Source organism: Microtus pennsylvanicus, chromosome 15 (assembly GCF_037038515.1).
Source record: "Microtus pennsylvanicus isolate mMicPen1 chromosome 15, mMicPen1.hap1, whole genome shotgun sequence".
Classification (NCBI taxonomy): Eukaryota; Metazoa; Chordata; class Mammalia; order Rodentia; family Cricetidae; genus Microtus; species Microtus pennsylvanicus.
The window spans coordinates 19,230,272-19,253,047 of record NC_134593.1 but is presented as its reverse complement, the minus strand read 5'-3'; the positions used below and the strand labels follow the sequence as shown (position 1 = coordinate 19,253,047).

Here is a 22,776-nt window from a genome sequence, read left to right as displayed (position 1 = left end):
TTCCAGCATGCTATTAGTAAGTTCCCTCAAGCCCAGACAAGTGTATTTATACAGACTAGAGTTCTCAGGCAGATGAATCAAGTCACCAATAGCCAACATTAATCAGTAAAGCATCATATAGATATGGTGTCACACTCACTCATCCCCGAAAGCCCCCAGTAAGCAGGAAGTCCAAACACACACTCATTACAGAAACTGGTATGGATATAAAGAGCTGCTGCCCAAGATTTACTTCCCAGACAACTCAAAGGGCATTTACAACATCAGCATATCTCTGGATCCAGGTTTTGTTTTTATTTTTTGTTTGTTTTTGTGTGGTTTATAAATAATTTTAAAGACAAGGTCTCACTATGTAGACCAGGCTGACCCTGACAAAAACTCACAATTCTCCTGCCTCATCCTCTTCAAGTTGGGAGCTTATAGGTGGGTCCCACCACACCTGGCTAGATTTATGTTTCTTTCTTCCTTGGATTTTAATTTCTTTATTTGTGGTGGAGAGTAGCACAGGCAAACCAAGGTAAGCAAGCGGAAGTCAGAGAATAATTTGCAGGAGCTGGTTCTCCTTTTCTACCACTTGTGTCCTGGGGATTGAACTTATGTTGTCAAGCTTGGCACCCTAACCCACTGAGCCATCTCATCAACCCTGGATACATAAGTCAGTTTGCTTCTGATGTGACGAGGTCAACCTCACCTTCTCTTCAATGACCTGGACATTGAAAATGCAACTAGATACAAGACCACAGCCTTTACACAACTAGAAACCAACCATCAGAAACTGCTATGCTTCAAATATAAAACATTTTTTTTTAAAAAGGGGGCCCTTTTTACCAGCAGATTAAAAAAGGTGTTCACAACAAAATCAAAGTAGATGAAGAGGCATTTAATCAGCAGGTGAAAAAAAATTCATGCATAATAAACTAAGGACTCTTAAGCTTCATGGACAGGGAAGAGGAGAGAATACAAAACTGAGAGTCTTTGTACCAGGAACTAAGATGTATAAATCTGTGGAGAAATTACAAAGTGGCTCCAGGCAGGTTCAGCACCACACTTACTGTAGTTAGCAGGGAGCAACAACACACTTGTAAATGACTACTTTGAAAAAATATTCCAAAATAAAAAAAAAGTACCTGGGGGAGGAGTACAGGCATGGAACTCAGAGGACTTTAGGAGTTGGCTCTCTCCTTCTACATGAGTGGTTCCAGCTGAGTTGGATCCCTGCTGGGGATGGTGGCAGGTACCTTTACTCACTAAGCCATCTTACAGGCTCTTGGTTCAAATCTTTTATGCTGAAATCATTCCAATCATTACACAATCTGAAAACCAAATTGCTTTTCCTTTCTACCAATTTCTTAAAATATTGGGCTGGAGCCCTAACATTCTGTTTAAGATGCTAAAACAGCAATTAGCAGAATTCTTGCAGCCCAAGACTTCCACAGTGTAGTCAAACTCTGCCCCTTCCTTGAAAGGCCCCTCAGCTGGCGTTTCCCTCGGTGTTTAAACACGTGTCCTCCTGCAGCACTTAACTGCTACATGGAGGCAGTGCTTCAGCTCCTCATGGCTCCGTGCTGGAGGACCGTGACTCCTCCCAGTGCACTGTAGAACACATCAAGTCTGACAGTGCACACCCTAAGACTTCCACATGGCCTTGCTTTTCTAGGTACAATTATTAAGCCTGCACTTCTTTTGTACATTAACTTCACGTTTCCCTCAAAGAGCACATGGAGGAGTCAGTCACTGTAACTGAGCAGCAGGTAGCCTTCATCTCCTGAGCACCAGCCATGACCCAAAGGCAGCTGCTACCCCAAAGTTAGGCTTCTAAAATCAGTTTTCACTGTTGATTACCAGTCTCAGTCACTTCCTATCACCTAAGGTATTGATGTAGGTGGGTCTTATATCTATCTGTTGTTTCATTGGTTAATTAATAAAGAAAACTGCTTAGTCTGATAGGTCAGAACATAGGTAGGCGAGGAAGACAGAACAGGATGCTGGGTAGAAGGCAGTGAGGCAGACGCCTGAGGCAGTCGCCATGATTCTCCTCTCCGAGACAGACGCAGGTTAGGATCTTTCCTGGTAAGCCACCACCTTGTGGTGCTACACAGATTACTAAATATGGGTTAAAGCAAGATGTGAGAATTAGCCAATAAGAGACTGAAACTAATGGGCCAGGCAGTGTTTAAAAGAATAGTTTCTGTGTAATTATTTTGGGTAAAGCTAGCTGGAGGGCGGGAAGCAACCCGCCACACATTCTACATTTGGCACTCCAACGTGATGGACTAAATCCACTTAAAAACCTGAGAGGGCTTTAAAAGAAGGGAGAAAGAGTTTAACACAGCTTTTTGCTGTTTGCTAGGACATGCCGTAGAGAGATTTCCTGTTTCTGCAATAGCGGCAGAAAAAAAAAAGCCGGTCATTTTAAAACACAGCTTCCTGGGGCTGTGCCACCAGTGGGAACTCCGGCCTTAAAGTATTTCAATGGCTTTTATGGGACTGGATGTTTGTGTTCCTGCTTGGGATTGGAAAGAAAGTACTCTGAGACCATGCCTGCACTCCCAGCCTGGGTAGACGGCGGAATCAGACTTGGTCAGGCAGGAGATTGCATGGTGGATTTCTGCCGCCATACAGAGAGATGTTTGCAGGCTGCGCAGTGCTCTGTGTGTCAGATTTGGCTGTAACTTGGATGAAAAGAGGTTCTGTGCTGCACACTCAGTCTCAGAATTAAACTGCCGAGTGCGGCTCCAGTGTGGACTTTCTGTGTGCCTGAAATTGTGAGCAGCTCAGGGGCACCAAATGGATCTGAGGCAGGAGCGGCTGCTCCACACTGAACTGTGCTGATCTCAGGCAGGAACTTTCATAACTACCATAATAACAGTGCAGTTAAGGTTTAGACTGGGCAGGAAATAGGCGGTATCATATTACCTCTACACGGCACAACTTAAGTTTTTAAGAAGTGCTTAACATTTTAAGAAATGCTCCTGGATAGTAAAAAATTACAGATTCAGACATAGAAGACCTATATATGGGTCACAATGTTGGATGAGTGTATGTAGGCTTGGGAGAGAGAAGTAAAAGAATATAGAGAATAAAGTTAATGCCTTAAAAAAAGGGGTATAGTCTTCAAGAGACAGAATAAAGTGATAGAGTAAAAATAAGCCACATAAAAATAGGAAATTCACAGAGAGCCTGGATTCTGTGTATTATTGTGTTTTCTTTAAAATTTTTGACTGTGAAGGAGCTAAATACAAATAGACATTTCATTGTATGAGCTGCTAAGCTGATGAACCTGCTTATATGTTCTAAAGGTATCTTGACTTCAGAATTTGGATCTAAGGATATCATGCTTTGGCAGTTTCTTTTGTTTTCACAGAGGATGAGACCCTGTGGATTGCTTCTATCCCGATATGGTATGATAGACCACGCCCTCCTGAAAGGTTGCTGTGAACACCCTCAAAAAATTACTTCCCTCAACTGCCAACTGAGATAAACCTGACACACATGTTACACCCTAAACGATCTGATTAACAGCACCCCATTCAGCTTGAAGCAGTTTGGAGAGAAATAACTGCGCCCATATTCCCAAATATTGTTTATAAATGATCTTTTACATTTAAAGGGGAATATGATATAGATATGAATAATTTGCATTGGTATAAATTTTAAGGTCAATTTTGTTATAGGTGTATGTATTTCTGATATTAAGGTATTGTGATTGTGTAGTTCATTTAAAAATGTAATGTATAACTAGGAAATATAGGTTGTTAATGGATAATCATCAATAATAGTCAAGCTTGTAGTCATGTTAGATTTTCTAGATATCTAGAGATATATTTCAGTTAGATAGGCATTCTTCATATCTTTCAAAGACTACAGAATATGGCATTTAATGTTTTAATAAATTAGGGCTTTTCATGACAATGAGACACGTCTGCTCCTGGCAGCACCAATCTACTTCAAGAGGAAGATGGGCATCCAAGAGGATCCTTAAGGAGTTTGATAGCCATTTGGGCAAGAAACTGCTCTTGCCTGGACTGTTGCATAAACTGGACACAAAGAACCTACAGAGAGAGGACTGCTGAACTTGCCTATAGGTGAGATGGTCTTTAGCGGTTCCTGATTCCTGAAAGAGTCTGCGAGACATTCTGCAGGACACAGTAGAAAGTGACTGAACTGTCTTTGAATTTTCCTGCTTCATGGAAATGTCTGCTGGATACTATGGGCCTGAAGGCCGAAGATGGATGCCCCAACCATACAGAAGAACTTTGGGTGACTGTCCAGGCAGCAAGATGTCTCTATCATTTCTAGAGTTTGGAATTTGATTATTTCTTGTTTGCTTAGGTAATATTATATCCTTCTGGAGTCTTTGAAGGAGTTGAAGAATGGTCAGTTATAGTTTTCCTTAGCTATGATAAAAGATAAAATAGATATAAATATTGTAACTGTAATTTTTGCTTGATAACTGTTTTGTTATATGTAATTTTACTATGTTAAAATGAAAGCCTTTCTTTTTTGTTTAAACAGAAAAAGGGGAAATGATGGAGGAGGGTCATCTGTCTATGTGTTACTTTCATTGGTTAATAAAGAAACTGCCTTGGCCCTTTAATAGGACAGAAAATTAGGTAGGCGGAGTAAACAGAACAGAATGCTAGGAAGAAGGCAGTGAGGCAGTCGCCATGATTCTCCAACCCTAGACGGAAAAAGGCTAGAATCCTTCCCACCTCGTGATGCTACGCATATTATTAGAAATAGGTTAATCAAGATGTGAGAATTACCCAATAAGAGGCTACAGATAATGGGCCAGGCAATATATAAAAGAATACAGTTTCCGTGTAATTATTTTGGGTAAAGCTAGCCAGGTGGCGGGAAGCGACCCGCCACACATTCTACAAGGTATGTAATGGGTTTGATCTGAACACCCAACATTATGGTCACTGACTACACTCCATGATACTAAGGAAATAAAATGTGCAAGTATACCCGTTCATCAGATAGCTCAGTATCGAAGTCCTAGTGTACCGTAATGTTCTACTCTATTTCCACACTCAGTATGTCATGTCTGTGGAACTTAAGGTGTGTCTGCTATCATGAACACTTGTTTACAAAAGTGCCCCTTTGTACTGAAGTGCTTTAAACATTTGTTCACTCAATATTAATTTTTGGTATTTCAAACATGTCCAATTATTTGATTCAACATATCCCTTTGAGTGCTGACTCTGTCTACTTGGTGATAAACTCCAAGTAATCACATTTATTTGTAGTCTCTCTAAAGGAAGAGTTTTTTTTTTCATTCAATAATTTACACTTCCTCCCCTCTTCTCATTCCCCTCCCGCTCCCCCACTCACCCTCCTTCCTTAAGAGAGGGCAGAGAATCCTGCCCTGTAGGAAGTTCAAGCCCCCCCCACCATCCAGGCCTAGAAAGCTCCCAAAAAGCCAGTACATGAGTAGAAACAAGTCCCCCCCCCCCCCCCGCTTTCTTTTGTTTTTTTGAGATAGGGTTTCTCTCTGTAGCCCTGGCTGAACTGCAATTCACTACACAGAACAGGCTGCCTTAAGCTCTCAGAGATCCTCCTGTTTCTATCTTTTAAATTCTGGGACTAAAGGTGTGTGCCTGGCCCTATCCTGTAAACTTTTAAAGGTAGATTTTAGGTCAAAGTGGGGAACAAATTTCCAGTAAGAGGGTCTAAGCTGCGAGCCTCTCGTCAGGTTGTTGTGACCGTTGTCATCAACAGACTGCGCACAGAGCATGGAGAAGTGTGGAGACACACAAGCAGTCTGGAGTCAATCCCCAATGGACAGAAACACCATCAACCCAATTTAAAGTTACATTGTTATGTGGCAATGAAGGCTAAATTAGAGACAGCACTAGTAACAGACAGGCTCAAGGTGTGACAGCAAGGGAAGAAAACAAACCACACCTCCATTTTCCATTCGATACAGTTAACTCTGATCATCTTTCCATTTGTCCTCAGGCTCCAGAGTCAGCTACACTTGACCTTCTGAAATATTTATCATAAAAGAACCTCAAGCAAAAATAGGATATGCTTTGAAAATAAAAGGCATAATGGTCAACTCAATCCCTAAGTGTGACAGATAGATAGGAAGTTTATCCTCTGTTATACCTCAAAAGCCACAATATGTATCTTTAATAAATTTCCAGCTAGCAGAGACTGACTGTCGGGTCAAATGACAAAATACCTCCAAAAGAGAGGCTTATGGTGTACTTAGCAAAGCTAGCCATTTTGGACCTGCTATTTTTTATGGATCTGTATAAAACTAAGCAGGTCAGCTATGAGTTCATTAACTATCTCTGCTGCACCCCTTTGTGGCACTCTCTTCACAATTCAAGAGCATCAGCCACGCCTCCCTGCTTGTGCCAGGAGCTGCAGCATGGGTGAATCAGGTGCAGCGTCTGCTCATGATTTGTGGCTCTGTTCAACTACATACATACTACAGAACAGCACTCATCAGACTCTAGAAATCTGAGAAACCCAGATTTGACATTCAACTAGTATAGAACAAAGTAGGGACTACTGAGATGGCTCAGTGGGTAAAGACACTTTCTGCGTAAGCCTAAGAACTGACTTGGAGTGTATGCAAGGGTGGAAGAGGAGAACTGACTCCTGAAAGTTGTCCTTTAGTCTCCAGACATGTTCACACACAAAAATTTTTTTTTTTTTTTAAAAAAAGAGGGAATACACAGTAAGCTCTTTACACAAGAATGATTGAGCTACACGACAGTGACGGAATTGCAGGCACACAGATGTAAAGCAAACAGTATCCTGGGCTTCTGAGAGGTGAACTTTAGCAAAGTGGCCTTGAGAAACACAGATGCACTGACATCAGAGGATGGAACTAAAGCATGCTGTCTGCCAGTCCAGGGAGTCCAGCACTCTACACTCCCACTGTGCAGCCTTCAGGCAATCAGTTAAAAGCAGAAACAGAAACACAGCTGATGCTGAAACAGTGAACAGAGATGTAAGAAGCAAGGCCGAGTTCATCTGAGGCTTTGTCGCCGAGTCACTAAGAGAGGCGAAGCTAGCCACGCTCCGTGTCAGAGGAGAAAGGGAGGTGGGCTGGTAGGGAGGGAGCTGGGGCACTTCTATGTTACCTCTGCGTCATATCTGACTGCAGCAGAGAATAAGGAAAATGCGTTCTCCACAGTGATGCCTTGCTTGATGATGTGCTGACAGAGTCTCTTCAGTCTGTTTTCACAGTATGACGTTGCCAGGTCCAGAAGACCTAAAAGGCAGAAGCACTGGGTCACGCCAGCTCACAGCACCCACGGCAGCTGGTAACATGCCATGTTCAGTTCGTGAGAGCGATTTCTTAGCAAACACTATTCTGAAGGTGAGTAAATATCTTTTTATCTTTTTATTTCATTCCTCATATCTCCCAAAATCTACCTGTCCTGTAATTAATTACTGTATACAATTTCTTCCATAGTACACAGAATAAAAAAGGGAGTCTCTTCCTTATTTTGTTTACAAAAGGTTAAATGCAGTAGAAACTTACACTTTCATATTTTAAATAAGTCTACAGTTACAAAGTATGTCTATAACTTTAAACAAGAGCAGCAGTTTAGAGATGTTTACTTTAGACATTATTTTTGGTTTTCGAGACAGGGGTTCTCTGTAGCTTTGGGGCCTGTCCTGAAACCAGTTCTTGTAGACCAGGCTGGTCTCGAACTCACGGAGATTCACCTGCCTCTGCCTCCCAAGTGCTGGGATTAAAGGCATGTTTCACCACCACCTGGCAAATATTATTTTTAAGTATACAAAAGTCAATATACCTGTAATTAACTATATATCACTGCTCTAAGACTAGGACAAAGTCTCGGGCACATGGCCTGGTCAGGCCCTATGCAGTACCTATGGCATCCTCAGGTGGCAGATCAACTGTGTCTGTGTAGAGGTACTGGAGAAAGGCACGGTACACTGGGTAAGAAAACTGGTCTATCTCTATCACCTCCTTCATGTCCTCATTCCAATAGGACTGGAACATGGATCGGAAGTGCTCACACCTACAACAAAAGCAAACCATACCAATGAAAGGGTTGAAAGCAAGTAAAAGGTATTACAGGTATCCTTTTCCTCTGGGCTGGCACAAGCTGGGATCATTCACTATTAGCACCAAAAGTATTTGTTATGCAAGAACTTTTATGTGCAATGTTGCTAAAATCACTCTCATCTTGATATTACCATTTAAAAGTTGATGTGGGAGTGTCATATATCAATCTGTTGATTTCATTGTTTAAGCAATAAAGAAACTGCTAGGCCCATTTGATAGGCCCACCCTTAGGTGGGTGGAGTAAACAGAAGGGAAGGCTGGGAGGAAGAGGAAGTGAGGTCAGACTCCGCAGCTCTCCTCTCCGGAGCAGACGCCTTCAGAGAGACGCCATGCTACCTGCTCCAGGGAAGACGCACACCATACCCCAGCTCCGACCCAGGATGGACTTAGGCTAGAATCTTCCCGGTAAGCGCACCTAGGGGCGCTACACAGATGATTAGAAATGGGCTAGTCCAGGTGTGAGAATTAGCCTAGAAGAGAATGGGCCAAGCAGTGTTTAAATGAATACAGTTTGTGTGTAATTATTTCAGGGCATAAGCTAGCCGGGCAGGCGGCTTGGGGTGTTGGGAACGCAGCCCAGCCGCTCCCTATCACTACAAATGACGCCCAGACGTGTGGCTAACTAAACCCACTTAAAAAACCTGAGAAGGCTTAAAAATAATGGAGAGAGTTTAACACAGATTTTTGCTGTTTGTTGGTGGCGTGCTGTAGAGAGATTTCCTGATTCAGCAAGAGCAGCAGAAAAAAAAGCTGCGTTATTTTAAAGCGCGGCTTCCTGGGGCTGTGCTGCCAGTGCAAACTCTGGCTTTATGTTTGTGTTCCCACTTGGGATCGGAAGGAGAGTGCTCTGAGACCGTTTGATGACTCAGAGCTCCCCGCCTGCTCCTGGGAAGAAGGCAGAATCAGGCTTAGGCAGGCGGAAGAGCATGGCGGATTCCTGCCGCCATACAGAGACGTGTTTTCAGACTGCACAGTGCTCTGCGTGTCAGATTTGGATGTAACTTGGATGAAAAGAATTTCTGTGCTGCACGCTCAGTCTCAGAATTAAAGTGCTGAGTGCCGCTCCTACCTGGTAGCCCCAAGAGGCTTCCTGACTCAGCTTTAGCTGCAAACCCTGCAGCTCATTAAGAGGTCCTGCCACAAAACACTTAAATGGTGTTGACGAAAAGCTGAACGCATGCTTTTCGGTTTTCAGCCGTAGCAGGAAAAAAAGCTGTGCCGTTTAAAAATGCCGGCTTTCTGGGCCATCCTGCCAGGGCAAACTCTGACTGTTTGAGGCAGGAGGGCCGGCTACCGAGAGAGATTTTGAGTGTTGTCTGTTGTAGCTCTCTGGCTGGCAGGTACCTTGAAATGCCAGTTGTGGCTATAAACATGGCTGCAGCCTGTATTTCCACCATGAGGCTGGAAAGCTAAGGAATGGACTGGATCTAGCTGGCAAAGCCACGCCTTTAGTCCTACTGATATTGCTTGGCAAATTAAAGGCTCTTGTCGTCAGAAAAAGAGAGATATACAGTAAAGAGAGATTCAAAGACAGAGAAAATTTCTGAATGGTTTACTGTGTGTTAAAAATATATGCAGACTAAAAGTTAAAATTCTTAAAGTAAACCTCAAGTAAACTTCAAGGTGTGGTAGCACACGCCTTTAATCCCAGTGCCTAGAAGGCAGAGACGAACAGATCTCTGAGTTCAAGGTGTAGGAGCAAACACCTTTAATCCCAATGCCTGGGAGGCAGAGACAGGCGGATCTCTGAGAGTTCAAAGACAGCCTGGTCTACAGGTCAAAGATATACACTCAAAAAGCAAAAAGTTAATCTAGAAATGTCGCAGCTTAGATTCTTAAGCGCCTAGTGATTTAAAGGCGCAAATCAAAAGTGCTCCTGGATAGTAAAAAATTGCAGATTCACAATAGGACAGATTCAGACCACTAAATGAGTAACACTGTTGGATGAATGTACGTAGGCTTGGGAGAGAGAAGAAAAAGAATATGGAGAATAAAGTTAATGGTTTAAAAAGAAAAAAGTAAAAGTAAAGTCTTTAAAGAGACAGAGTACAGATAGTTATAGATATAAATAAAAATAAGCCGCGTAAAGATGGAAAATTCACAGAGAGTCTGGATTTTGTACATTGTGTTTTCTTTAAAATTTTTGACTGTGAAGGAGCTAAGTACAGAGAGACATTTCATTACCTGGGCTGCCAAGCTAAACCAGAATGGATATAAGGGTATTACGATTTCAGAATTTGGGTCTAAGGATATGATGCTTTGGAGAGAGTCTTCTTTTGTTTTCACAGAGGATGAGACTCTATGGATTTCTTCTATTCCGATTTGGTATGATGGACCACGTCCTCCTGAAGGGTTGCTGTGAACATCTTCAGAAAATTGCTTTGCTCAACTGCCAACTGAGATAAACCTGGCACACAGGTTACACCCTAAATAATCTGATTAACGACGCCCCCATTCAGCAGGAAGCAGTTTGGAGAGAAAAAACTGCGCCCATGTTCCCAAATATAGTTTATAAATGTTCTTTTACATTTAAAGGGGGATATGATATAGATATGAATAATTTGCATTAGTATAGATTTTGCTTTATTGATAGAGATTTACGGTCAATTTTGTTATATGTATAAATGTTTCTGATGTAACTTTTACTTGATAACTGTTTTGTTATATGTAATTTTGCTATGTTAAGGTTAAAGCCTTCCTTTTTTTGTTTAAACAGAAAAAGGGGAAGTGATGTGGGAGTGTCATATATCAATCTGTTGATTTCATTGTTTAAGCAATAAAGAAACTGCTAGGCCCATTTGATAGGCCCACCCTTAGGTGGGTGGAGTAAACAGAAGGGAAGGCTGGGAGGAAGAGGAAGTGAGGTCAGACTCCGCAGCTCTCCTCTCCGGAGCAGACGCCTTCAGAGAGACGCCATGCTACCTGCTCCAGGGAAGACGCACACCATACCCCAGCTCCGACCCAGGATGGACTTAGGCTAGAATCTTCCCGGTAAGCGCACCTAGGGGCGCTACACAGATGATTAGAAATGGGCTAGTCCAGGTGTGAGAATTAGCCTAGAAGAGAATGGGCCAAGCAGTGTTTAAATGAATACAGTTTGTGTGTAATTATTTCAGGGCATAAGCTAGCCGGGCAGGCGGCTTGGGGTGTTGGGAACGCAGCCCAGCCGCTCCCTATCACTACAAAAAGTATCGATTAGACAGAGAGCCAGGAGTATAACAGCACTGTCTCCACCAGTCTCCATCCTAACTAAGTGTTTGAATCATTTGCTTTAGGTTTTATGTATACAGAAATACATTTTAAACAATACAATGAGGACTGGGGATGTAGCTTAGTGGCAGAGTGAGGTATGGTACAGAAATACACAATATTTACTCAGAGTTCTAAAAAAAAAAACCATATTCAGTGATAGTTACTTTGAGGGGTTAAAAAATATTTCTAAGCAATGCAGAATGGATGTAACAGGTTAGAAAAGCTATGAGAAAGACACACACAGCCACATTGACCACAGAGTCATAGGTGAAAACATGCCTATTTTTTTCTGTTTGGAAAAATTTAATCTTTAATAGTAGAAGAGAATATATACTGAGATTTACTCACAAATTTAATATGCAAACAAAATTGAGTATCTACTAGAGCTGCAATTAATTTATTAGTTCATTTATTTTGAATGTTGGGGAATCAAACCCATGCTAGACAAGTGCTCTACTATTGAGCTATAGCCCCAGCCAAATCTGTAATCTGAAAAACAACTTAAGAATTAGTGATGTGGGATGTCCTTCTGAATATGTGTTGCTTTTATTGGTTGATAAGTAAAGCTGTTTCTGCCAATGGCTTAACAAAGCAAAGCCAGGCAGGAAATCCGAACAGAGATAAATAGAGAAAGTAGGCGAAATCACAGAGAGGCCATGTAGCTGCCAAAGTGGAACCTTTCTGGTAAGACACAGCCTCATGGCAATACACAGATTAATTAATTCACAATGTAAGAGCTAGCTAGAAATACGCCTGAGTCATTGGCCAAGCCGTGCTGTAATTAATATAATTTCTGTGTGATTATTTGGGTCTGGGTGGCCAGGAAATGAACAAGCAGTCTCCACTTACCAATCAGGGGTATTTGCCTAGTATGCGCAAGTACTGGCTATAATTTCTAGTACTACAGAAAACTAAATGACAGAAAAAAACATAGTTATATGTCCCAAAAAAGTTGCATGAATACAAGCAAAAGACAGTCTTTGATAACAAGTAGAGCTGATAACTATCTGCCCAAAATACTAAATTGTCAAACTTCTTTGTACTGTGATAACAAATTTTTTTTTAGTGTCTATTCTGCAGTGTAATAACAAACAGAAATAACAAAAGGGAGGTAAAGTTACTGATGGCTCTAAACTCATGCAAAAATACCTGATTTTTAAAACAGCTTTATGGACATGAATATATTTCCCATCAATTCGAAACTTCAGATCAGCAGTTTCTGGACTATCAAATTCTTTCTTCAGTGAATCTGCAACTGTTGAAAAGTCTTCATGCTCTGAAGGCAACAGACATACCATTAATACAAAGCTCAGGAGACAGAATCAGGCATGAGAGGCTTTCAAAAGATAATTACGGTACCTAATTCCACTCTATTTCTGGTCAATAAAGCTCATGAGTCATTTAACAAATCAAACTCACAGTATTAAGGTAACTGATCTATAAACTACAAATGAAACAAGATGAGTATCTGGGAAAACCAAATAACAGTCTTCAAATATAATTAAACATGAAAATATGCACTAAAACTAAATCTCATGCCAGGCAGTGGTGGTGTGCACCTTTAATCACAGCACTCAGAAGGCAGAGGTTGGTGGGTCTGTGTGTGTCAGAGGCCAGTGTGGTCTACAAAGCAAGTTCCACAATGGGCAGGGCCACACAGAGAAACCCTGTCTTAAAAAAACAAACCCCTGGGCTAAGAACAACGACTGAGCCTGGAGTGTGGTGGCTTTAGAAAAAGACCAGCCTCCCCTGACCCCATAGCCTAAAGTGCTGAAGAAAAAAGAAAGGAGATGACTAAGGTGTCCAGGATTCAGGTGATGGCTAACCACTCACCCAAAACCAAGGTTTTTATAGGTGTCTCAGCATCTCATCACAGCATGGAAATAACCTTCCCTCTTTGTCTGTGATGGCCAGTGTACCCTGCTTTTAGAGAACTACTTCTAACAGGAGAACTCCCATCTACAGGAAAACCCTCTTACTTAGTGGCCAGTTTGAGCAGGACATGGAAATCCCAGGCTGTGGTGTATTGGCCTATTTGGCTGTGCATGCTAAACATAAATGTGATTTCAATCAAATAGTCCCATTCACTGAACCAAATGTGTCTTAGTCATTGTATTTATTGCAAATATATACTGTATTACACTGAGTATAGTAAAGTATTTTTAAAAAATATTCTTTGTTTCTCCTGAAGTTTAGTAGCAGCTTAATTTTTCCTGAACATCCTCTTTCCCCCAAGAAAAGGGGATGTGAATGAAGTGTGGCTGCTTAGTGAGTTGTGGTTGCCTTAAAAGTAATAAGAGCATTCAGAGCTTAATACAAACAGTGAGTGCAAAGCATTATGAATGCACTACATTCCACTTGATTGTATTGGTTAATTTTGTTATTTAATATGAATTCAACTAAAATAGAAGAACTTAGGGAAGAAAAAAAGAGTCTCTGAGAATGTTTCATGACCAATGAATAAATCTGATTATTATTCAGGAAGAACATTAAAACTAGCTTACAGAACCTAAGCAGCTCACAGGTATCAAATATGCAAGCAACAGTATTTGGTTACCCCAGGCAGAAACAGCTTGAGTGGCTTACCCACAGACAGGAGGTGCCACGAGACAGCAGGACTGGCAAAGCAGGCGAACACATCGTCGGTGCAGGAGAAGTGGGTGAGGTGGGGAAGGGTCACTGACTGGCCCCGGCACTGGCCCCACATGTACACGTGCCCACCCTGGGTCTTAGCGGCAGATGTGTGGGTGGTGTGACAGGCTGCAATCTCTATAACCCTGGGAACATCGAAGAAACACTCATTACTTCTTTATCAGACGTGCCTGCAGCACACCCTACAGAGTAATTTAGAATTCATGCTTCAACACCTCACAAGTCAGCCCAAGGTCAGTGATGTAAGCCACAAACCCTGCCTACAAAACCAAAGGTCAGGAAAGAGCTCCCCTAATCTCCCTCCCTCCTCTCTCTCTCTCTCTGAGGGCCTACTTCTCACCTAAGTTCATCTTGAGGTAGGAATACATAAATAATACATACTGTTGAGACAAATGTGGAAAGAGACTGGAAGTTAAAATCAATGAGGACAGTGGACAATGACAAAATGTCTTCACTGCTCTGGGAAGATAAGCCGTAAATAAACAAAAGATACTGGGGATGGAGAGATGGCTCAAAGGTTAAGAACACTTCTTGTTCTTGTACTGGACCTGGGTTTGTGTCACAGCATCCACATGGTAGTTCGCAACTATCTGTAATTCCAGTTCTAGACGAACCAACACAGTCTTCTGACTCCACAGACAACAGGCACATACATGGTGCACATACATACATACAGGCAAAACACTCATACATATAAATCTTTTTAAATAAAAAAATCTATTGTGTGTGTGTTCATGGGGGTGTGTAACAGTAGTGTGCACATCTGTGTCAAGGCCAAAAGACAATAACCTCAGGTGTAATTCCTCAGACACTGTAAAACTTTTTATTGGGATAGGCTCTCTTAACTGGCCTGGCACTCACTAAATAGGTTAAGCTAGCCAGCGGGTACAAGTGCACACCAGCACATGTGGCTTTTTAAATATAGGTTCTGGTGATCTAACTCAGGTACTTAAAAGCGCTTTCCTGATTCGAATATCCCTCTCATCTCCACCATCCCCCCGTAAACATTATCTTCAATAAACATTTTCTTATATTTTTCCCTTATCTTCACCCAAATCTCAACATCTTCATTAGGATGACTACCCCTGGGCTGAGGGTCCTGGTCTCTGAAAACTGCAAACTAAAAGGTCATCAAGCCAGATCAGCTTCATTTCTCACAGGACTAAGGCAGGGTACCCTGCATAAAACCTCACAATCTGATGAACAAACACTACACACCTATCCCAGTAGCATACAATAAACCAAATTAGTATTTAAATAATGTCCTTTAAAGAAGAATTTTTCTTATTTAAAAGTGAATTTAAGTGGTACAAAGTTAGTGCTTTGAATTTCAGTGTGATCACAGACCCTAAATAATGTCCCTACAGCTCCAAGCCTTTCAGAGCTAAGACGCCTTAGTTCCCACCAATCGCGGGTGGGTGCTTCGGAATACAGGCAAGCTCACACATGTTCATTCTGACTTATAAACCATTTGGATCAAAACAAGAATGTTAACAAGTATGAGTCACAAGCTGAATACCACAGCCCCACCACACAGTCCCACGGCCACACACACACATAGTCTCCAAGACACGGCACCGCAAATTTACCTTTCTTTTTCCACCATGATGTGTGTTGGGTTTAGCACATTAATTTTAGTGCCATTTCCCAGCTGCCCATATGAGTTAGCTCCCCAGGTATAGAGCAAGCCCTCATCTGTTAGTGCTAGAGTATGTGCGTACCCGCAGGCAATCTGAAAGTAAACACACATGGTTACCATCCTAGCAGTCAAGGCCGAGCAACCACCTGCTTAGGCCACAGTTGGCCTATGCAGAATGCCAGGCCAGCAGCATGTGTGGACTGGCATCTGCTGGAGCACTCAGAAGCCTCAGGGGGAAGTCTAATTCTTTACCCACTGGTCGACTTCATGTATTTCTTTACCCTGTGAAGAAGACCATGGCCAATATCATGGGCTCCCCTTTTCTAACAGAAAAAAAAAGGAAGGCTAAAATATTAAATGTGAAAAGTGAAGGCATAAGGAATTGCCAGAAATGAATGACAAAAGAATTAACCTCCAATACATCTGCTATAGAATGTATGGCAAGAACTGCAGTATACCTGGTTCACACACACGTTGTGCAGGGCTGCCACCCTCACTGGGGTCAACTGGTTGCCATTGTTTCCCAAGCCCAGCTGTCCATTGCCATTATAGCCCCAGCCATACACCTGCAAGAGAGAGAGGACAAGTTGTAGAAACTGCCAACGGGAACTACATATCAAGTACCAGAACTGCAAGGGCTATACAGCAAGACACCACCTCAAAAAACAAAACAAAGGGGCAAACAAACAAATAAAACAGAAAGTGAAATATAGTTAAGAATTTTACTATACTATTCAAAAACAGAGATTGAATTTTCATTTTTAAAAGATCACAGAGACAAAAAAAATCCCATAAAATAAATAAATAAAAGTCAGGGGGCAGCAGCTGGCACAGGCTAGTCAGGAGGGCCAATGGTTTGTAATATTCAGAGTGGGCCATAGTAATAAATTCTAACCAAGAACAGATTTTAAAAGGTCAAGTTCAAATTAAACGCCTACAACTTCTGGTGGCACCAAGACCCACATAGATGCATGCAAATGCACAGCGGGGCTTCCAGGACAAAGTAAAGCAGAAAGGTCAGAGGGTGAGAGGTGGCTATGTGCAATTTAGTGTAACAGGTACTGGCCTTCTGGAAAGAAATTTGGCAGCAGCTATCCATATTCTTAATGGCATACTTCTTGACCTAAAAATTCTATGCTGAGAATTTATTCTATAGAAATGCTTATATGATGTACCAAGATAAACATACAGCAACAGAAATCAGTGCATCATAATTCACAACAGCAAAAACAACCGAAAGTCCTCCAGAGAGGTCCAGGTGTCCGTCACCCATAGAAGCAAACTAAGCAGCAATCTGAGAAGTGCTACAGAGACAGTCTCAGATAGTGCACAGACAACACAATGCTGTGAAGTGCAGCAAGGAACAGAATGACAGAAAGAGGCAGCAATGTATAGGTGATTGAATAAGGTAATTAAACTCATCTGTAGATAACTGCTTAGTGTGGGAAGTTCTTCTGTATATGTGTTGCTTTTATTGGTTAATGAATAAAGAATCTGTTTTGGCCAGTGGTGGGGAAAACTAAACTGAATGCTGGGAGAAAGAAGGCGGAGTCAGTGAGATGTCATGTAGCCGCCAGAGGGGAAAGACCCGAGCTGCCAGCTGGAACCTTACTGGTAGGCCATGAGCCTCATGGTAAAATATAAAATAATAAAAATGGGCTAATTTTAATATGTAAGAACTTGCTAGGAATATGCTATAGTGATTGGCCAAGCTGTGATTTAATTAAAGCAGTTTCTGTGTGGTTATTTCAGGAGTCTGGGTGGCTGGGGAACAAACAAGCAGCCTCCTACAACAATTGCTTATAAAGAAAAGTCCACAAGGACACATATGAAACTACTAACGAGATTAGGAAAAAAGCTTTTTAATGCTTACTTTGTAGGCTTCATTGCTTTCCCCTTTGTAAAAGTAACCACATAATAATCATTTTAAAGTAAAAAAATCAGTGAGGTTCAGCAGTTAAACCAGGGTACTGCTCTCAAAGACAACCTAGCTCAGTTCCCATTAGAGGGCTCCCAACAGCCTGTAATTCCATGTGTTGAAAACCTGATGGCCTCTTTTAAACTCTTTGGGCACACTGCACTTGTGTGCACACATAGACACTCATATACACATATAATTCAAAAATGATAAAAATAAATCTTGAAAAAATAAAAGCATGAAGAATACTGAACAGAGGATATTAGATGATTGATAGCCCATAGATTCTGAAGTATTCATGGATGATAGCAGGATTGAATAAAAAAGGAAAAAGTCAACTTATGTGAGGTCTCAGTAACATGTACAGCACCCCAAACCCATCACTGCATGACGCCACACGGAAGACTGTATAGTCCCCACGCACCAAGGAAAGCATAGGCGGTACATGGCCCATTTAAGTGACATCAGTAATTTCACAGTAATTTTCATCAGCTCAAAAGGGGTCATGGTTATAGGGCAGAGGGTAGGTTTATAACAAGTAGCTAACGATGATCTTCCAATAAAACAAGATGCCTCCTCCAATACAACATGAGATGTCGTGGATGGTTTTGTGAAGAATTCATTAGCTGACTTTAAAACTGTACAACTCTTCCACTGGAAGGAAGGTCGTTCTTTCTCAGTCCCAACATTAAATCCAAACACCCACACTGATTAGACTGCACGCTCTAACGTTGACCCCACCCTGCCTTTACTATGAAGCTACAGGGATCTTGCAAAAACTAAAATTAAGACACATTAGAATTTTTACTTGACATCTTCAGATTTGAGTCATTCTGAGGACTGAGCAAGCACTCGTTAGCTGGTCCTCCTTAGGGGTCAGTAAACAAGACAAACTCTCCTCCTCTGTATGCTGGCACCATTGCATGCAGGTGGAAGGGACAGGGAAATGAAGAGGACGAACCTCACCACTATCCAGAACAGCCATGGATGAGGTCTGACCACAGGCAATGCCGACCACTCTCTTAGCATGTAAACAATTTGTAACTTTCCGAGGAGTTGGCTGGTTTGCTGTAGATCCTGACCCCACCTGACCACAGTTGTTATAGCCCCATGCAAATACCTACAAGAGAAAGAACAAGGAAACCAGTCGTTAGACCTTCGGCATGGTTTTGAATGCTTTACGTGCACTTACCCACTGATCTTCACAGTAATCCCATACAGGGGCCCTGGGGTCAGTATTCCCATTAGCTGGGCAATGGATGTATAGAGCCCAAGTACTGTACTATGTTTTCAACAACTTACTATCAACAAACCCTCTGAGTTTGGCAACAAGATAGACATGTACATTTGTTAATTTTGGAACTAGTAAGGCGAAGCGTTGATGATGTAAAAAGCATGCCTAGCTCTTCGGGCAGAAATTCTTTTGTTTCTCATGGAAAGCTTTCCAAACCATATTGTTCTTTTCCCTGTCTCACTAATCCACAACTGAAGCCTCAGGACAACTGTTGAGGTCAGGCTGTGCCCTGCCCTAAGTAGCTACACATTGTGTAAAATGGTTTTCAGACTGTGCCTTGCCCTGAGAGGGTCCATCTTATAAGCAGCTTTTTACTCTACTAAGGATGACGACTCTGCACTTGGTGGACACCTAAACAGCACCATCTGTCTGGCATCATCCACATGACACAGAATGATAAGAGTGCTACTGCATAAATTCATAAACATAAACTGGGACCAGAACCGCCCATTAAAATTCTATCAGAAAAACCAGGCACAAGAACTTATCAGACACACCAGCGCAACACTCACTCGGCAGTGGTAATAATGACTCTACAGCTTGTCATCTGACCAGTGTGTACAGGAAGCAGAGAGCTCCCAACTGCCCTACAAGTTCTATTCAAACTGCTATGCACCTGTATGGACCTACTGTCCATCCACCTGCCATTCATCCCTCTGGAACCAATCCTACCCCTGGCCTCTAGAGCCTCTACTTTGCTTCACTTCTGAAGCTCAATTCTGACCCCAAGCCTTGACTCTGGCAGCAGCAGCAGCAGCTCTCACCTCTCCCAGAGAGCTCCAGCCCAAGTTCATGTTAACTGCCAGAGACTCTCTTTGACTTCTATCAGCTTTTTTGCCTCTCGGGTCTCTTTGGAATGCTATGGCCTCTTTAATTCCTTTGTAATATTTATGTTTTACACACGCGCATGCACACACACAGAGCAACATAATGTGTGCTCTTTGAGCTAATATAAATAATTAAGACTGGAATGTTAAAAGACTGGAATAAATAATTTGTAACAGCCTTCAGTTAGGGCTACCAAGGAAAGCAGGGCTACTTGACAAATTGCTACAAAAGTTGCTGTACCTAGTGAACTTATTGTTACTCAATAAAATCTGACATGATGTAGACACAAACATGTTAGCCTATTTCTGACAGTACAAAAACCACCAAGCTTGTAACCTTCCATTGTAATTTCTCACCATAACACAGTAATAATAGTCGTAAGTACTAAGGATGTATCTGTTCCTACAGAAATAGCATTGATTATTAGATCGTTCTTCTAAGTACATGAGTTCTCTCTTGCTACCTGTCAACTTTGCACAACCTACTTTTGCTATTATCTACCACAATCTGAACACTAGATTTTTATTGGAGACACATAGGCAGGTTTCTATGCTTGTCAAAAACCAGAAACAAATATAAGAAATGGAAAAAAAAATCTGCCAATGGTCACACCCTTAAAAAAGAAACAGTGATTCCCCCTGCCTCTCCCACAGCAGCTACCAACTACCAATAGCTCTCAATAAGAAGTGGAGCCTGGAGATGTCTCCCCATATCTTGTGGGAATCCAGGCTGACTTGGTCTCATGTGGGTAAGCACAGCTGTTGTTGAGTTTCTGCATACAATGGAGATGTGTCTGGGAAGGATATAGGGCACTTGGAGGGAAAAATAGGGACTGGAGAGGCTTAAGGGCAGAAGAAGAAAGAACCTCTTCTAATACTAACAGGATTTCTAAGACCCTACATTCACCCCATTCCTTGGCCTGGACAAGCAGTCTTCACACACCCTCAGTCTGGCTTCTACATCTTTCTTCCCTGTCAATACTTTCTAATTTCACATGTTGACAACAGTCCAACATATTGCTGATGTCTTGACTATGAAAACCCAGATGAAATACACATTTTTCAGGTAGAAGAAAAGTAACATATACTTCACCAAGGGACAGTCACAGAAACATCTAGTTTAATAAGGCAGGGATTCTGGATTCTGCACCATTATTAAAATTAATACATGCTAACAATTAAAACAAAGCAAGAATCCAGGCTTCAGAAATGAGCAAGATTTGTCTAACTTCAACGATCATTCCTCAGGTATTTCTGGAGCATTCCAAGTTCCTTACAAACACCACTGTCTTTCACTTTAAATTGGGGGGGGGGGGAGAGACCATGTTTCCACTCAACAAGCAATGGGCAAGGAGACAGCAGGTTTGGACACAGCCTGTGTGCTATGCCTACCTCTGGTATATCCCAACAATAGAACCTGGGTCACCATCAGCTTTGTGGTATTTTCTCTACCTTGTTCCCAACTGGTATAACTAATTAACACCATTGGAGAACTTTAAACAGGGAACAAAGTGACTAATTTGTGCTTTAGAAATCACAGAGGGCCAAGGAAGACTGGAAAGGTGAAACTCAAAGTTATTAACAAAGACCAATGTCAATAGTGCAATGTCAACATAAGCAGAGGCATGGGGCTGAGCAAGTTACTCTTCTCCGAAATTACTACATACACTGAAAAACAAAATCTACCTGAAGACTGGGGGTCCTTAGAAGCTTACATAGCACATCTATCTGAGATCATGGCAAAGAGCATGAATGTGAACACTGAGTTCTCACATCAAAAGATGTCGGTGACCATGTCAGAGGAGCAGCAGGTGGCACTTGAATTTGGGAGTTTGGCCCACCAGAATGAAAGACACTGGTGGATGAATCTCAGATAGGCAAGACCCCTGGGTTTCAACTCCAGAATGTCTCTTGCTACTGCTGTGCCTTTGTATATATTTCCAATGCTGTTCTTCTCTGGTATCTGACACAGTGTGAATGGGCATGGGGTATCCCCATTGCCTTTAATATAGTGTGATTATTTCATGGAACTATTCCACTCTACTGACATTTTTACCTGTGGATTATTATGAAGATTATTTCCTCTTAATATGTACTGTTTAACTGAAGCAATGACTTTATACAATAATAGTGTTAGTTTAAATAAAATTTTGATGATTGAGGCTTTTTAATAGAGTAAAGGATTACAATAGAGGCTGGTTTAGTGGGAAAATCAATATAGGTATAGGTAGGATATAATGTTGCCTCCACCCCTGATGAAGCAGGGGTTGTAGAAGATAGAAATAGGAACAAGGAAATATCACACAGCTAGGACTTATGAGTATATCTGGATAAGCAGTATAGACGTGCCTTAGGTTAATAATTAAGGAAAACAACTCAGTCCCAGCTGGGCTACCTCAAGTTCTTTCAGTATTAATGTTGGGAGATGTGTCCACGGGTTTCAGTGTGCCTCACAGCTGAAACAAAGCTTTACATAATGACTTAGGGTTATGTTGTTTGTTAATGGCTTTGAGGTACAAAATCTTGGGGAACAATTTAAAGTTTAGAATGGCATATTTAAAGGTTTTTGTTAGTTTATTTTTTAATTTGTTGAAACAAGTTCTTCCTCTGTAACATAGGCTAGCCTAGAAATTTCCATCCTGGTTTTAAGTCCTCGGTGCTGGGACCATGGACACGTACACACCAAATGCAGCTAAGGGTGATTCTGATGAGACTACACAAGTATTACTGGAGAAAGAACATATTCACACGTGTTTTATTGTTTGTTTTTAACTACAAAGTCTAGTAAGTAAGACCAGGGGTTTTCACAATGGCTGTATAGTGGAAATGTCCCATATATACATCAAGGTGAATGAAACAGACTTAGGGTAGAACACTTGCCAAGTATATGTGAGACCATGGGTTCAATTCCCAATACCCCTTTCACACACACATGGACAAAATGTAACATATTTACAATGGAATAATGCAATGTTATTAAATCTTGAAAAAGAAATACTTGGAAGAATACTGTGAAATGTCTTGTGGACATGACACAGAGGCTGCACTAATGAACTCATTGCAGTTATGGCTGCCTGCACAGGACTAAGGCAACAAGATCAGTCAATAGTCCAGGAGCACTACCGAAAAAGA

At 41.7% G+C, this 22,776-nt stretch overlaps 1 protein-coding gene across 7 annotated transcripts in view; it reads right to left on the bottom strand.

Moving 5' to 3' along the window:
* Positions 1–22,776, bottom strand: part of Rcbtb1 (RCC1 and BTB domain containing protein 1) — a 43,087-nt gene that overhangs the window by 2,744 nt on the left and 17,567 nt on the right. For 6 of the 7 annotated variants that reach the window (XM_075950161.1, XM_075950160.1, XM_075950164.1 and 3 more), the window contains 7 exons: positions 18,485–18,643; positions 16,064–16,171; positions 15,556–15,698; positions 13,901–14,091; positions 12,464–12,590; positions 7,864–8,015; positions 7,104–7,234 (listed from right to left, as the gene is read on the bottom strand). In XM_075950161.1, coding sequence (XP_075806276.1) covers positions 7,104–7,234; positions 7,864–8,015; positions 12,464–12,590; positions 13,901–14,091; positions 15,556–15,698; positions 16,064–16,171; positions 18,485–18,643 — 1,011 coding nt within the window. Of the gene's footprint in view, positions 1–7,094; positions 7,235–7,863; positions 8,016–12,463; positions 12,591–13,900; positions 14,092–15,555; positions 15,699–16,063; positions 16,172–18,484; positions 18,644–22,776 lie in introns of those variants that run through there. The other variant, XM_075950166.1, reaches the window with a different exon arrangement.